The sequence below is a fragment of the Alternaria arborescens genome (assembly GCF_004154835.1).
Source record: "Alternaria arborescens strain FERA 675 chromosome Unknown contig_27, whole genome shotgun sequence".
NCBI lineage: Eukaryota > Fungi > Ascomycota > Dothideomycetes > Pleosporales > Pleosporaceae > Alternaria > Alternaria arborescens.
The window spans coordinates 87,797-103,920 of record NW_021167882.1 but is presented as its reverse complement, the minus strand read 5'-3'; the positions used below and the strand labels follow the sequence as shown (position 1 = coordinate 103,920).

The 16,124-nt window shown below is 50.7% G+C and overlaps 5 protein-coding genes across 5 annotated transcripts; 2 read left to right on the top strand and 3 right to left on the bottom strand.

The window, feature by feature from the left end:
• Nucleotides 1-2,433: 2,433 nt before the first annotated feature.
• AA0111_g9429 (hypothetical protein) lies at nucleotides 2,434-4,750 on the top strand (the record flags this gene model as incomplete). The annotated part of the gene is made up of 2 exons (XM_028655986.1): nucleotides 2,434-2,966; nucleotides 3,031-4,750. 2 exons carry the CDS (start codon nucleotides 2,434-2,436, stop codon nucleotides 4,748-4,750), a joined length of 2,253 nt encoding a protein of 750 aa, XP_028502903.1.
• A 1,404-nt stretch (nucleotides 4,751-6,154) lies between these two features.
• On the top strand, nucleotides 6,155-6,460 carry AA0111_g9428 (hypothetical protein; the record flags this gene model as incomplete). The annotated part of the gene is made up of 1 exon (XM_028655985.1): nucleotides 6,155-6,460. One exon carries the CDS (start codon nucleotides 6,155-6,157, stop codon nucleotides 6,458-6,460), a length of 306 nt encoding a protein of 101 aa, XP_028502991.1.
• Nucleotides 6,461-7,279: 819 nt separating this feature from the next.
• AA0111_g9427 (hypothetical protein) lies at nucleotides 7,280-8,149 on the bottom strand (the record flags this gene model as incomplete). Its single annotated transcript, XM_028655984.1, has 1 exon — nucleotides 7,280-8,149. The coding sequence occupies one exon, from the start codon at nucleotides 8,147-8,149 to the stop codon at nucleotides 7,280-7,282; it is 870 nt and encodes a 289-aa protein (XP_028502864.1).
• A 493-nt stretch (nucleotides 8,150-8,642) lies between these two features.
• On the bottom strand, nucleotides 8,643-9,445 carry AA0111_g9426 (hypothetical protein; the record flags this gene model as incomplete). Its single annotated transcript, XM_028655983.1, has 2 exons — nucleotides 8,643-9,196; nucleotides 9,241-9,445. The coding sequence occupies 2 exons, from the start codon at nucleotides 9,443-9,445 to the stop codon at nucleotides 8,643-8,645; spliced, it is 759 nt and encodes a 252-aa protein (XP_028502865.1).
• Nucleotides 9,446-10,734: 1,289 nt separating this feature from the next.
• On the bottom strand, nucleotides 10,735-12,717 carry AA0111_g9425 (Arginine--tRNA ligase, cytoplasmic; the record flags this gene model as incomplete). Its single annotated transcript, XM_028655982.1, has 2 exons — nucleotides 10,735-12,390; nucleotides 12,445-12,717. 2 exons carry the CDS (start codon nucleotides 12,715-12,717, stop codon nucleotides 10,735-10,737), a joined length of 1,929 nt encoding a protein of 642 aa, XP_028502988.1.
• Nucleotides 12,718-16,124: the final 3,407 nt, after the last annotated feature.

Here is a 16,124-nt window from a genome sequence, read left to right as displayed (position 1 = left end):
GCGAAAGGACCAGGCAAGACACCGAAAGAGAGTGTTGCAGATATGTGTGCATACAAGTATCTTGTTAGCATTGTTCAGGTGGGATCACTCGTGATACAGAACAAAAAGTAATGTGAAAGTGGTTGAACGTGCCTGCAAATGCTAGCGTCGCTATACCCATGTCATCAAGCGCTGAAACAAACGTCTGATAAACATTCAGGTGCACGTCTATGATGCTGATCTTTCTTCGACATAGCCTACTATCAGTGCCTTCTGCGTAAAGTTACAAGCACATCATATCAACGTACAGTGCCCCATGCCCACGTTGATGACATGACTGTCCCTATCATAGCCTGGTCTTCAGTTGTGCAGCTGAATCGACCATGTAATCTTTATAGTCTTGTCATCTAGCCATCATCGCCCTAGTACACTCCAGACACTGCAAGTCAAGTCGTCGCGCAGGGTTTGACAGCATCCATAGCTGTTTCATGGGCTTACAGATCCGCGATCAAGTCAACAGGGCGCAGTCTATCATGCATCTCCGGCAATGGCGCGAATGCGCGATTGAGGCGCGGCTCACCCTCGCTTGTCGAGCAGGGATGGGACATGGTATAAAGCCAGTTCACGACCAACCTGGGTACGCACTATTATTGCCTTACGACTGAAAGCACTGACATGCAAGTGCTGCAGCATGGAGGCTCGGTGATTGGCGCACAATTGTATGATCATTAGTGATTGTCCTATAAGTACAAAAGAGCTTTTGGATTGAGTTTGAGTTTCGACGTGGTGTCTGATGAGGTCTTGCGTCAAGGTCTGGTAGACTATGCAAGGGATGTCCATTTGTAGCATCGGCGATGACGTACAACTGGCCCAGAACAGAATGAGTCCACAAGACTGGGATTCAGCGGCATCTTGATAAGTGAGACCCCTTTCAAGGGAAGCGGTGTGATTATTCTATCAGTCAGCTAACATTGCGGTACCTATCCTTCCAAGATGTCCTTCACTCTTTTCGACCTACATGTTCTCCACACACATAATGGCATCAACGGATCTCACTCCAACTACCGGTACTATCGTCACCACCATCAGATCTAAGAGTCAGACTTTATGGATGACCCCATAGTGTTGCTAGGCGTCATTTCCGCCATCACGGTGATCCGCCTGTCTGCCTAACCATTCGCGTTCGACCAAATCTATGCGCACGCATACGTTGGTAAAGAGCTTCGGATCGAGGACTGTCTTTCATATCTTGCCTGCTGCGGTTACATCATCTACACAGCAACCAATCCGCGCGCCATAAGCATTGGAATGGCCCTGCACAGGCGGGATGTCTTCTTAGCAACTTTAGTGGATGCCATCTACACTTGCGACGTAGTTTCTGTCTGCTGCATGACGACTAGCGGACTGGCTAACACAGTCGCATCCCTGGAGCGGAAGAGGATCTTCGCTATGAGACTCCGTGCTGTCGATTCTGGGTCATCGTTGGAGGCCTGGTCGTCAATGCGCTGATCTACATGATTGTGCCTACAGTCCACGTCTCTACGTGCTCGCATTATGAGAAAGCGAATACACAGCGGTCAAAGAGTGCGGTCCGATATACTGGGTATGTCACAGGTGCTCTAAGTCTTATCAGCAATATGGAAACGTTCCTCGTACCAGTGTGGGCAAAATGACAGCTGAACATGGAGTTGGGACAAAAGACTGCTGTCTTAGTCGTTTTTGGATGGGTACCATGTGGGTCTCTCGACTGGCTAGAACGCCGAGCATGTGCTAAATCGATTCAGTACGATGGCGGTTGGTTGCGTTGGACTGTATTATCGAGTCATGCTTATGGAGCAATGGGACTATACCTGGTTGGTGAGCCAAACGGTACTGGTTTTGTGAGTCTCGTTGGTGAAAGACAAGATTCTTGGGTCACATTAACAGAGGTACCCTAGTATGGCCGAGATGTGTTTAGTCGTAATCGTCGGCTGCTGTTCATCGGTCAGCCGCATCAGGCGTTACGTCGCCGGAGAGGGGGCGGCCTGGGCAGGACCGACGACCCGCCGCGCATGCCAAGATAGGTTCGAAGTTGTCCCTGCTTGACGGACGTTGAACCACAGATGGTTTCGAGTAAGGAGAAGAAGAGACAGAGGGGAGGTGATGCGAAAGCGGGTAGGCAGCGAGGGGTAGATGGTGTTGTGTATTTGAGATGGTCATTGACTCATGACTATTCGTCGAGCTTGGGCCCACCGGAGAGGAGACGGCAGCCTCAATTACCGAAGGAACGGACATAACGATGATAGCGCAGAGAGCCCTGCATTCACCATCGCAAAGTAGTTGGGGCGCAATCGCAGTCCCATCATCCACCGGCACAAAGAGCGCCTCAATGTGCTCGCAGCGCTCTCGCGAAGTGCGCGCCATGCTTCTTCTCCCTGCGCCTTGAAATTCCGCCGCACCTACCCGCCCACGCCCATGTCCGCCTCCACACCCGCACCCGCGAGTAGCAGCCATGCGAGCAGCTCGCGCCGAGTACCGTTGGATAAGCGGAAGCGCACCGAAACGAGCTGCGACAAGTGCAAGTCGCGCAAGCAAAAGTGCCGGAAGGAGCCTGGCCAGGACGCCTGTCGCTACTGCATCGTGCACAACATCGAGTGCCTGACGACGCAGCCGCGCAAGAAGAGACTGTATGGGAGTGTCGAAGGCCTGGGCACCCGTCTGGCGCTGCTCGAGGCGCTGGTCAAGGGGCTGCTCCCAGAGGCAGACGTGTCCAGTACCGAGGCGTTGCGACAGCTTGCGACGTCGCACGGCATACCGCTGCCAGACTCGGCCGCCAACGACGCGCATGGCGACCAAGACGACAGTGGCGAGGGCGAAGGTGACGACACCGTGTCACTGTTGCCTGACCAGCAAGGGCAGGTGCAGTTCATTGGCCCTGGCAGCTCGCTCTCCTTCCATATCAAGCTGCGTACGCTGGTCGGAAGAGGCGCTCTGCGCGAGTTTGTTCTGTCAGTACCGGCCCTGCATCAACTTTACCTGAGGCGCATACTGACTCTACGCGCCAACATCTAGCTTTGGCAAGAATGCTGCCCAGGCATCATCGCCAACAAGCAGCGACGACCAGCGCAATCCGTCGAACTCCACCGCACCATCGAGTGCCACCCACGGCTCTGTCGCCGTCCAGGGCCGACACTTGAACCCCGGCGACAGACCAAACCTTGAAGTGCTGATACGCGCCTTCTTCGAACACATACACCCAGACTTCCCAGTCCTGCACGAGCCTTCATTCCGCGAGGCCTACGAGGCGTGGTTGGTCAACCCCAGGAATGCCGATCCCGCCTGGCTATGCAGCTTCACCTGTGTGCTGTTGCTCGCTCGTCGCGTTGCGCGCATTCCCTTCCCAGAAGACCAGGAGCGGCTATGGTGGCAAAGGACACAAACACTTCTCCCAGTCGTCATCTTCACTTCTAGCATCACAGCCATACAAGCCCTGTTATTGGCCGCCATACACCTCCACAACACAAACCATCGGGATGCTTGCTGGAACCTGACGGGCACCGCTGTTCGTATTGCATATGCGATTGGACTGAACCAGGACAAAGTCAACGCTGGCCAAACACCTCTGGCTAGGGAGGTGCGCAAGATTCTATGGTGGACTTTATATGCCTTTGAGACGATGCAGGTATCCTCCTATGACCGTCCGAGTTCCATCGAGAACCCAGGCGCAAAAATCAGCAGTCCTAACGAGAAAATAATTGGCGGACCCCCTGACCTGTTCGCATGCTCGACCCGCTTGTTCATGCTGCTCGGGTCAACGTGTCGCGCGCCCAAGACCGTCAAGTCCAACGCCAACGATGAATCCTATGTTGGCCCCTTGTCACCCGCCGCGGGTGTACTACGCGACCTGGTCCGATGGAAGGAGACGTTACCCAGGCACCTACATTACGAAGCCACAGACGCTTCACCTCCTGCTATGCAACGGCCGCTGTTGATGATACACTCCGTATATCACTATACAACCATCGTGTTGTGTCGCTCAGCCCTGCTTGCACGCGCTTCCAGTCTGACCAAGAGCGGTCATGACACTACAAACTCCGCACTCACAGCCATGGCGGAAGCTTGCTCTGAGTCTGGTCGGTCGCTGGCCAAGGCATTGCTGAAACTCGAATCTTTTAACAAATTCGATTCCGTCTACTCTTGTGACGTATGGTATATGCTCGCATCAAGCTCAGTGCTAGTCCTTGATCTTGTGTGCTTGAATAAGCTCGGAGGCACAGACATGTCAGAATCCCGCATTCTGTTATCTCAGCTTGCAGATCTGGCACAGCGGCATAGGCGGAATCCCTACATGCCTGGAACCATTGAGAAATTTGCATCCCTGGTTCCAGAACTACATTCCATGGCTGACTCTCTAGCTTCGCCTGTCAGATTTGCAGAGCCGGAACTCGAGACTCACGACACCGGACCCCAGAGTTCCCTTCCGCCGCAGCAATTATCGCAGCCGGATGCTGTGCCACACATGTACCATCAGTCTCCGCCCGGCGTAGGTACTTACATGTACGCGGATCCGATGCCAGGCCGTATATACCCTGACCAGGCCTTCATGGGCCCTGCCATGCACCCTAATGCCCGGTTCGATAGGACGACGCAAATGCAGTTCATGGACTTTACGATTAACAATATTCACGAGTGGAATTGGGCGGACATTGGGACTATGGTTGGCCCCGAAGGCGTTCCGAATATGCCTGGAAACCCTCATGTACATGGACCACAGCCAACAGGGCCGAATTGACCACTACAAATATCTTTGAGAAACAAACCTGAGGAACAAGCCCCTTATATGTGAGAGCGAGTGCGAGCTGAGCATGCGACTGGGCACTGTTGCATGCTGATCTCATTCGACGATTGGCTTTGAATAGTTGTATTTCAAACCATGCTTACTCTTCTCCTACCGGAAACCCGGCAAAGTTCCAGCGAGAGGGTTCATGAGGGCTCGAGCGCAAACAAGAGAAAAGGCTTAATATTCTATCCGCTGTTCTGAGCCCAATTACTCGCAAGTCTAACCTTGAACGTTTGGCACACAGGGTTGGGACAGGGGTAGGGCTGGTAGGGCTGAAAGACGGCATATCCCGCAACGGCTTGGCGAGTCCCGCGCCTATCACGTTCTATGTCTGTAGTTCGCACTCGCACTCGTATTGTGCCGTACTCGCACTCACCACGCCAAGAAGAACTGCAACAACGCGTTCGACACGGCGGAGCATACAGACTTACGCGGTGATGCATGTAAGAAGCGTAGAGAAAAATGTATATTATATTCCACGATGTATCCTTCTCCACAGTCACACAGCATCGAAGATCAAGCCTCCAGCTCCAATCAGCCACGCCAGAACCAATCTTCGACACGATTTCCATAAACAATTGATCATATCCAAAGTTACCACTCGCGTCCATATCCAAGATGAGAATCTCAAGAATCCTCGACTTGCCTCTCTTCAGTAGCCGCTTCAAGTTACAAATCCACATTGCTCAAGTCGTACTCGTCACTGCCGCTGTCGGCCTTACGGTTCCTCGTCTCTTTGTAAAAAATATTCCGCGTTCAAGATCAAGCACAATTGCATTGGGAATGGTACGTCATGTTCTCGGTATCTGGATGTTATTGGGTATCTAGGATATTTCACAGACAGGATTTAGCTGTTGATTTGGTTGCTAACGCTTGCATCTAGGGTGCTAAATCCCTCATCCTGCTCGCCTACCTCATACTTTCGGAACACGTTCCCCGTTTCCAGGGTTGGCACAGCTACAAGGCGCACGCGATTATCGCTTGTCTCGAGGTGGTGTTCTGGAGTGGAGTTGCTGGCTTAACATTTCAGGCCAACATGAAGTCTTGCGTAGGGGTAACATGTGGCCTGAGCTGGGTAGTAATGGTCCTCGCCGTCATTATCATGCAAGTCGAGCAGAAACTTCAGTTGATTGTAAAGTCTAACATGACCTAGCAACACGGAAATTGTTTGCTCCGGTATCAGCATCAGAGAGTTTAGGGAGTGGAAAAAAGCAGGCAAGCCAAAGTCAATGGGACCTCACTACGCCCGTCGTTCGCCATTCGAAGACGAGGAATCACTCCAAACCAGAGTCGCACAACCGAAGGAAGCGCCTGTTCAAGCTGCCGAACGAGCATACTTCCACTCCGAGCAACGAAATGCGCAACCTGGCCAAACTCGACCCCACGGCGAATCTCTTTGGAATGATCAGAATGCGCGGCGATCTTCCCGACAGGGACGCCATCATTCCTCGCGCCGCTCTGAGGATCGTACACGTGGCCGAGAAGAGCGTCATATGCATGAGATGGAACAACCACCGCGATACCCAGAACAGCAACAATACTCCCCAAGAGGATCGCGCTGAATATGCGAGTGCTGCATGGGGATGGGTTCCCTCACAGCTCACAGTTTGGGTGGATTTAGGTCGCACTCGCGATATGCCTCTCGGCTTATCTACATGCTAGAACTGCATACACGTTCGCGTTGATTTTAGGTTCTGGGCGGATCAATATCGTTTTTGTTTTCCTGGCATTTGTTTCCTATGTTATAGTTCTGGTGTGTCGAAGATCTTTCCGAGCGGGTGTAGAGGATCATAGAGTTTTGTACCAAAGTTTCTTTTCAAACATCATGCTGCTTCCGCTTATTAGACTCTAGCTGCATTAGAGTAGCGAAATTGTACTTATCGAATGGACGTTTATCATGTCTCGTTATGTGATTTCCTGGACATGACTGTATTTTGGCACTGCGCTCTACGACGTCATGGCTGCGTCGCGTACCTGTAGGACGTGTTTCTAACGTGTCGGATCCAAATATATACCCCTATATTGGGCTTAGCGCGTTGTGGATGACGTCAAAATTCTGTTTAGCGGACTCCCAGCCTCCTACAACATCTCGTCTCATTCTAAACCAACTACCCGGAGCGCCTCACAAAATGCATGTCTCTAGTACAATATCTTGCATCATCAGAACTCGGTGGCTGAATATCGGGAGTAATGAACGACTAGTTGCTGATGATGATCTTGCTACTTACACGAATCATAATCAGTATCTTCCCACTCTGGCTAATCCTCCTCGCCTCTGCCATGCAAGGTGCACTCTAGTACTGCAATCGCGAAGGTGTTATGATGGCATCATCCAGCTCACCTCCAGTGGCATGATCTAATGTACACTGGTACTACTGCTGGAGGTTGGTCGGAAACAGTCGAAAGCAATGAGTGCGCGTTGTCGTACATCACCCTCCAATACGCTTGCACACTAATGCATGCTCTTGATTTTGCTTCCTCTCAATCGTTCAACAGATCCAGCCAGATCTTCTTCTGCTCCTTGAAAGATTCATCTTCGAGAACACCGCGGAATACCACTTCAGCCCCCAAGAGCCCTGCTTCGATACCTCCTCGCTCCAACCCTTCTTCATCATCACTGCCACAGCTATCGTTGCGTCTGTCCAATGCATCAAGCATCGCCTCGCCCTTTGACTCCAGTTCCTCAATTCGCTCATTAGCCAAAGCGAGTGCTTCCCTTAGAGTGGACTCCGTGTCTGCAGCCGCTTGGGTAGCAGCCGAGGTACCCTGAGATGTATAACGTTGCAGAGTAGCCTTCAATCTCAGATTACGCTGTTGTACCTTGTCCTTAGTACGGTCACTCTTCTTAAGGCGAGCAACGGTACGCATAGCATCGTTGAATTGATCTACAAGCTTGTCATGCTTGGAGATGAGTACATGGAAACGCGAATAGAGTTGCCTCCCAGCTATCGTGTCCTCCTCATGGCAGAACCTGAGTTTAGCCATCTCTTGTTCCATCCCCGAGATGGTGCGAGCTTGGTCTTCAAGGTCTTGATGTGTGGCCTTGAGGTCTTGTTCTTGCTTGAGGGTGAGTGTGCGCCAGTTGTCCCGATCTCGACGCAGGCGAGCTGCAAGCGACTGAGCCCAGGACAATTCACCCAGGAGGTCATGCTTAGATCTTGAAGCCGTCCGCAATGACTTTGGAGATGGCAAAGTATGTTGGTGATTGGCACCGAATTTTCCTTCACTTGGTCGACGGGATTCGAGCGTCAATGGACTCACAGGCGCAGAGACATGTCGTGTAAGTGATTCCAGTAGTCGCGACTTTGGGTTTGGGGTAGTTGCTGAAAAACTAGGCATAGCGACTGCCATGTTTAATGTTGTGTTTGTTGAAAGTCAGACCCCAAGATTGGGTAGGATATGTTGAAGTGTAGCGTGGGTTGCAGACAAGGACGCTACAAAGAAGGTGAGATAAAGAGGAGTCGTGGCCGCAGGGCCGAGCGCAATACGTCGATATATGTCACAACTCAACAAACGATGTGTTGTTTGAATGCGGGGTTAGTGGAAACAATAGTCGACAACCGACGCAACGTCGCGTCTTGCATAACACGTGATCACGTGCAGGCGCGATGCGGATTGCTGCTTCCACACTCACCATGGATCCGCCAGTACGGACAGACCCTGACTAAAAGGAAAACAAGATGGAATTTTGACATGGAGAGACATACACGAAGCGATGGAAATTGAGAGCGCGTGATCAAAATGACGATTATTCTGACCACGAAAGACACAATGATGGTGCCACCAACTACCGAAAAGTATACCTAAATGCGGCTCAACATACTAAAGACTAATTGCAACAAGCTCACAAAGCCATGGCTGCAGCAAAAACACCAATGGAACCTCCGACCAGGGCCATCACATTTGGGATTGATCCAGCAGGTGCAAGACCAGTGCTCGTTGCAGCGGTACCAGATCCAGACCTTGAAGGTGATGTCGCCCCTGTCCCTGAGCCAGTAGATGCTGAAGTTTGAGTCGCTGAAGCTGATCCCGACGAAGACGCACCGCTTGCAGTCACCAAAGCCACCACCTGGTAAGCTTCCATATCCTGTAGCTCGCTCGCCGACAAAACACTCTTCGTCTCGGTGGTACTGAGACCTGGGATGATTCCGCGGTTGGTGGCATCACAGGTTAGGTCAGCTGTTGTCATCGCACCTTGCCAACTGCAGGCGATGTCCACAGTCCATGCGCCTGGACTCGGGTCTGTGAGGTGCATCTCATATGTCTCAGAACCTTGTATGATAGTGTAAGGTTCGCAGAGGGAGTAATCATCGCTGGAAGCATCGTCCTGACGGCGCATGCGAGGCGCGGGTGTAGGTATCGGAGTCGAATCAGGCGCAGACGGGTCGTCCGTGTTTACTGCAGGTGTCAGCACAATCTTTCAATAACCCTTTGCAACATACGCATATCGGTCGGCACTGCAGAGATACCCGCATTGTCTGAAGGACAGCTGTTCTGGTAGGTTGTTGCGCTGGCATCGGAACCAAGCACGGTGAGGGTGCTATCGAACTGGAAGAGGTTGAAGATTGTCGCAGACTCTTGCGCACTGGCACTACCTTGCGCAATGGCAGTACCGGCGAATAACGCAGCATAAGTGAAAGGACGCATATTGAAAGTGTGATGAGGATGGACTTGGAGAGATGCAGTGCTGCTGTTACGGCAGACTGGGCTTGAAGTTATACATTATTTCCTGCCTGTCACGCAGCCCGCAGTCAATACTACGTTATCCTACCCGAGCAGACGCCACCATCGCTTGCAGTGTCCAGGCGACGAATCGCGACCGTTACGTGCCTGGTATGTGATGATGCATCAGCAAATACGGGCGGCGGCGAAACGCGCTACTAAACTCAGGGGCATGCGGGTGGCTGGAAGCCCGCAGACTCATCGTGACAAACACATTATGAAAAGATGGTAAAGCAGAAGGATCATTCGAGATCTGAGAACGTCGTTGATGCGATGCGATATCTGAAATGCGGAGGTGAGTTCACCCAAAGCTTGATTTCGAAGGCCAAGTGCTTGGCTTACTCGATGCATCTGGCGAGGCAGTCATTATGTAGCAAAAGGAAAGACCATGTTAAATTGGGCGGTGCCGCATGGAAAATCGCTCGATTGGACATGGCTCAGCTTGCGGCTGATTTACTGCTGGCATGTCCGGGGGCCAGAAGACGTCTTTTTTGTCTTTTTCTAGCGAAAGCGCGAGGCGGATGTAATGAAGTACGGTCCTTTTCTAATTTCCCACAGGGTTCGCAAGCGTCACCAAGCATCTCGACTTACGTGTGGGGGAATGCGAAAGAAAAAACCAGTATAGAGAAAAAAGGAATGGCAGACTGATGCTGAAGCCTAGAGTTTTGTTGAGGCAGAGAGCATGAGCGTATTGTTTCCCAACTCTCAAGGTCGCGTCCATCTCCAAGATTTCCCTTTCCGAGCAGTGGGCAAAAAGAACATTTTCCGACACCGGGAATCGAACCCGGGCCTTGCCGGCACTGTACAGTGAACTGACTCTGCGAATGAGAGCGGCAAATCCTAGCCACTAGACCATATCGGACTTGGATGGAAAGAGAGGAAATTGTTGGTATAATAACGAGAAGCAAAAAAATTGAACGAGACGAGGGGTCGGCCAAAGAACATGAAAAGTTTGCAGGACAAAATTTGAAAGACACTACCCCACCAGCACCATGGAGTACGCAGAGCGGGCCTTCATCTCACGAAAAATCATTGAGAAACACTAGTCATTATTCGTTATGGCGTTATAGTGTGGAAGAGTAGTAGCGGACTGCCTTCCAAAACGCTTCAGGAAGCAGGCTCGAGGCCAACGACATCAATGCCTGCTTCAACACGCCTATTCAAAACCGAATCCCGCTTATAGACAATTTGGATACTTACAAAGAGACGACTGTTCAACCCATCACAGGTGTATCCGCCCTCTCAGGTAGCGACTGCGCAAGCGGAGCCAGTCCCAGCAGCTTCATGCCATTCTCCAAAACGACTGCAGTCGCTTCATACAATGCAGCGAACCCAGGAGTCACCTTGGTATCTTTTTCACCCTCAGCATCTTCATCTTCATCTTCCGCGAAGCACTCGGCAAGTTGGTCAGTCACACTAGAGAGATACGTAACGACACCAGCCGACTCGAGGGAGTGATATGTCGCATTGACAACCTCGGGATACTGAGCCAAAACGCGCAAGAGATTGGCTGGGTCATCTTCAGTCAATGCCTCATAGTCCTCGTCTGACAGTTCAGCTGCAGATTCGACACCTTTCAGTAGCAGACGGAGTTTGGCCAGCCAGTACTGCAAGTCCGGTCCTGATCCGAGCTTGAAGGAAGCCATCGTGCTCGTATCGAAGGCGTGTGTGGTGGTTAGACGAGTCGAGAGCTCTTGCACAAGCAGTGCAGATGTCGCCAACCCTTCTTTGGTATCGTTGGGACTGCCAATCGTTTCAAGCTTCTCAGCATCAGCTTCCGAGAAAGTTGTCATCGCCTCCTCACAAGCATCCAGTATGCCCTGTGGCTTGTAACCTCTCCCAAGCGTCGCAGCCATCTTCGATACCTCACTGAACTTGACGTGGTGTAGCTTGCTAGCGAGCTCTTTCATATCAAGTGCTTCCAAAACCTTGATGAGCTGTGTGAAATGCACACTGTTGTCACTGGCCACCACGTATATCATCTTGTCGAACGAATATTTTCTCGACCGTTCGAGGACGGCAGCGAGGTCCCGGAGGAGATAAGTGCTGCTACCGGAGCGATCGCGGATGATGGCTGTACCAGACTTCGCACCTAGGTTCTGCATGTGGATAATCTGAGAACCTCCACTCTCCTCTGATATTCCCTTCTCCATCAACATCTGTTCGACCTCGACCATGGTACCGGGACTGATCTGCGACTCGCCCGAGTATTCATCGAAGCGCACGCCTAGTCTCTCGTAGAACTTGGTATAATTGTCGATGTTGACGTCTCTCACTCGCTTCCAAAACGCCACTAGTTCTTCGTCACCCTCCTCAAGCTTCTTGAATGCTTCGTTGCGTTCCGCAAAGATGCCCTTACTTTCGATCTCGACCTGTGCCTCTCCCTTGTCTTCACCTTCCTTCGCTACTTCGTCGCGCGCTTGCTTACTCGCAGCCTGCTCTGGCTTAAAGTCTTCTTCTATCTTATGGTAAACCTCCAGGAGGTGACCGACGGGGTCTGCCTCGTATATCTTTTCCGAGCCATACTTTGACCATCCGACGTACAACAAAGCGATAGGCTTGCCCCAGTCTCCGAGATAGTTGACGCGCGTCACGTCCCATCCTACCAACTCGTGCAACCGGCCGATAAACGCGCCAACAAGGGTGCTTCGTAGATGCTTTCCCTGAAACTCGCTGGTGATGTTCGGAGATGAGAGCTCAACTACAAGCCTCTTGTTCCCACCGTTCGACAATGGGATAGAGCCGTACGAATCCTTCTGACCTATGATGCGCGGCAGGAGGAGGCAGGACAGCGACTCCGACTTCACAAAGACGCGAAAATGAACGCCTTCCAGGATGGGTAGGTGAAAGAGAGGGTGGTCGCTTGGGAACTGATCTTGCTCAGCGATCGTTTTGCTTTAGATCCATATGTGGAATATACACACCTTCTTCATAAGCTCGGCAGCTATTTCGTCAGCTTTAGCACCAGGCCGGAGCTTCGGAAGTATGACAGCCAGATCTCCATTAGAAATGTTGTTCGGCCATTGAATCGACTTGTAGGCTGCATCGATGTCAGAGCCCACGGCTTTTGTCAATATTTCAGCTAGATATGTACGATACACGTCGAGGGGGTTAGCAAGCAGTTCTGCGTCCTTCACTTCGGGAATGGGTACAGTGAGATTCAAGGAACCAAGAGACCGAGAGAGCGCCTCCATCATAGTTAGATCAGTGTTCACGTCGTTGTTCCAGTATTTCATCAATGCTTTTCCAGCTGATGTATGCTTCGAGGTGCAGCCGCCAGACAACATTGCAACACAAGGCAAAAGTTCAGGCTGAACTGAATCTTACAGAATGACACAACCAGCCTGACACGCTCACCGGTCGCACTTTTCAGCCTCATGTTGGAAGAGCAGAATGCCACGTCATCCAGGCAGTGAGCCTTGGAATCATCGTGTTGCTGCACGATTGGTTCGTGTCATGCACTCCACCAATAGCGAGCAATAAGGTCATCACATTTAGGATTCTGGACGGACATACATTGTCGGAAATTCCACTGATTTGCGTCCATCATCAGCTGTCATATCTACAGCAAGGCGGGGTAAGTGCTGTCTCAATCTGGCGTCCAATAGCAACTCCAACTTGCATCATCTCATTCGTCCGGCGTAGGTCTTTTCAGGCAACCATGTGTCGCAAGACTGTGGTACGATGGGATTGTCTCTCATTCAAATAATTTCTTGGTTTTCTGATATAGGGACTGCAGGCGCCAATGAGCTCAAACGCTGCATGGAATCGGGGATACCCCGGTATGACCTCGTGAGAGGCTGGAGTGAGCGGATATTACTGCCGGTTAAGGACTGCAGCGACAAGAACACGGAAAAGCGCAGAATCCTCTCACACGGTAGATCAGGCGGACATTGTCTATAAAAACTTGTAATGGTGTGATATAAACAGCAATTTTACAGGAACATCGTACGCAGCAGATTGTGACCAATCCTACAGACCTCCTTCCTTCCCAAGGCTCTAAGTTTGGGTTAGTATCGCAGTGTGATCTTGAGAACACCGACCGCTGTCTGAAGAGATGTTAAGTGTTAACAAAATGACTTTGACGAGAAGAAACTGGCTTACGGTTTATAATTTTGACAGATGTGACGGTGGATGCACCGGCTTCCAGCCCGGATCCTCGCTCGCTCTTGAAATTCTCAATGCAAACTCCTTCGCTGACGCTGAAAATGCATAACCATTGCATCTGCTGAAAGTTGAGCTCGAGATCCTTGTTCTGCGACATGACATGGTAGTCCTGTATGTGACGATAGTCGAAGCTCTAGTACCGCACCATTATGATGATGCGTCGAATGTACTGAAGATCTCATTTTAGAGGCCCGTACTTGTATTCGTGTTGTCGTGCAGTATGCGCATCTTCCATTTCCACACCCTGGACAGCCCGCGGCCGAGATAGGGATGCTGGACTTTCCGCAATGACACTGCCTACGCAGTCAGTCCACCAATGGCAGAACATCGCATCATACTGTTCACTCACACAATGCCAAATATAGACGTGCTTCTTCTTGGACTGTGCTGGTGTGAGCGATAGAGATTCTGATTCGTCAACATTGAAATCTCGAACATACCAGGGGTTGGGCAGAGGAAGTGAGAGATCTAATGCACATGTGTGAGAACGTCATCTGAGTGACTGTGGGAGATGACACATACTGCTCCATCTGGTTCGACCGTACAGTCGTTGACGTAACGCTATTATGAGGACGCCACTTCCTCCAGTTCCCTTCTCTAGGCATCAAGATGTCTAAAGTATGGTTGAGATGGGTATGACTAGGTGGGATCGGCTACGTTGAAGAAGACGGTTCTGTCTTCTTTATATAGGGATGCCGTACACACCGCTGATCTGCGTCACTCGAACCTGCATACCTCATGATACACAGGCATCGGAAACCACGCTCGGTCTTCTGTGAAAGCTGTTATGTAAGCTGTGTAGCGTAATCCACGATCGCATGGTCGTGTAAAGCATACCTACTCCCGAGCTCGCAGTCACCTCGCAATGCTTTACACGGGGGCTGTATGGCATCTTAATCGATATTAACAACATCTGAAGCTTGAGAAACATGACCGCGGGGTACTGCAAGCTTAGCATAGGCAACAAGAGCCAATAGCATGCAAGTACGTCTTATGTACCTGGTCTGTACATGATCGATCTTCAGACATTCGCAACGTGTTTCATGGATGCCTGGGTATCTCGAGGTCTCTACTTTGTACGACTCTTAGAGTGACATAGTTGTAGTAAATATGATCATATCTGGATACGAGTGTTGGACCAGAATGTCTTGTGGTTGAAGGGACTTGAGTCTTTCTGGTTGAGTTCATTTATATGCTCAGTCATAACCGGATAACTTTCCATTGGCGTCGATACTCAAGTCAAACAGAGTTATGAGGAGTCTTCTTATAGATCGTCAGGCATGGGAATGATTGGTAGAGATGTCAGATACCAATACAAGCAAATCGTGAGAGATAGAGCGCGTGGGACCTTTGTTCCCGGTTTGGGTGCCTAGACATACTCTCGATCTTCACATGTGAGTATCGAAATGGATCTGATTATCCTAAGCCATGGCCGAAATGAAGAAGTGAAATTGTATGGGCCCTACTCAGATTCATAGCATCAATTCCGCTACACAGGAAAAGATTATGATGTAGTGGGCTTCCATTACCAGGGAGATAGCTGAAGCAACATCCGCTGCCCGGCAAAGTCGGTACTCGGCATTTCACGGCTAAACGCTCATACCTGAGGCCGGTTTCTCAAGGTTCCATACGTGCAGATGATCCTTGCACTGCGCTAAGCCGAGACACGTACCCATGAACAGCCGCTGATACCACACCCTTACCAAAGCCACATAAGACCTTCTATAGGGTGAGACGTAGAGCTGCCACCTCCAATCATGAAGTTTCACGAGATCTGAGCCGCGATCTACTTTCGAAAGCCCTATCAGAACAGCTTCGTGACATTACCTGCAGCAACAGGCTTTCGCGCCGGCTTATCAAGCTGCTAGACTTCAGTCTATGGAAAAGCAGGTAGTACTGCTTGTATCAACAGACTCAATGTTCACCATTACACATTGGCCTGCAGAGCTGCTTTCTTATACATAGGTATGTCTGCAAACAGCTGCGATATATCGGCAATATACCCGAGCCGAGCAGGCTTCAAAACCATTTAGGGGTACATAAAGGGTGCTGGCAGAATTAACTAACATAAAGATGCGATGATCTGTCGCACCCCTGCATGACAACAGGGCTCGTAAGTCATCAATCATCATAAGCTGGCAAAGGCTGGTACGAGAATGTGACCCGACCGAAAGATAATATTCCGTGTAACTCATATCAACTGGTGGTTAGGCAGAGATGCTATGCGTGTTCTGATTCGAGATGATCTAGGGTCGTAAGCGAAGCCAGACTACGGATAAGTGTCACAACTGGAGCGTACCTCCAGGTGGACCTGGTGTTTGGGTGTTACACAACTTCTTTTGACTCATCAGACGAAACAAATACTTGAGGAAGCTATACAGGAAGTCGAACACGCCTGTCAATACTGGGAGAGCAAGAGCCAGAATACACAGAGATA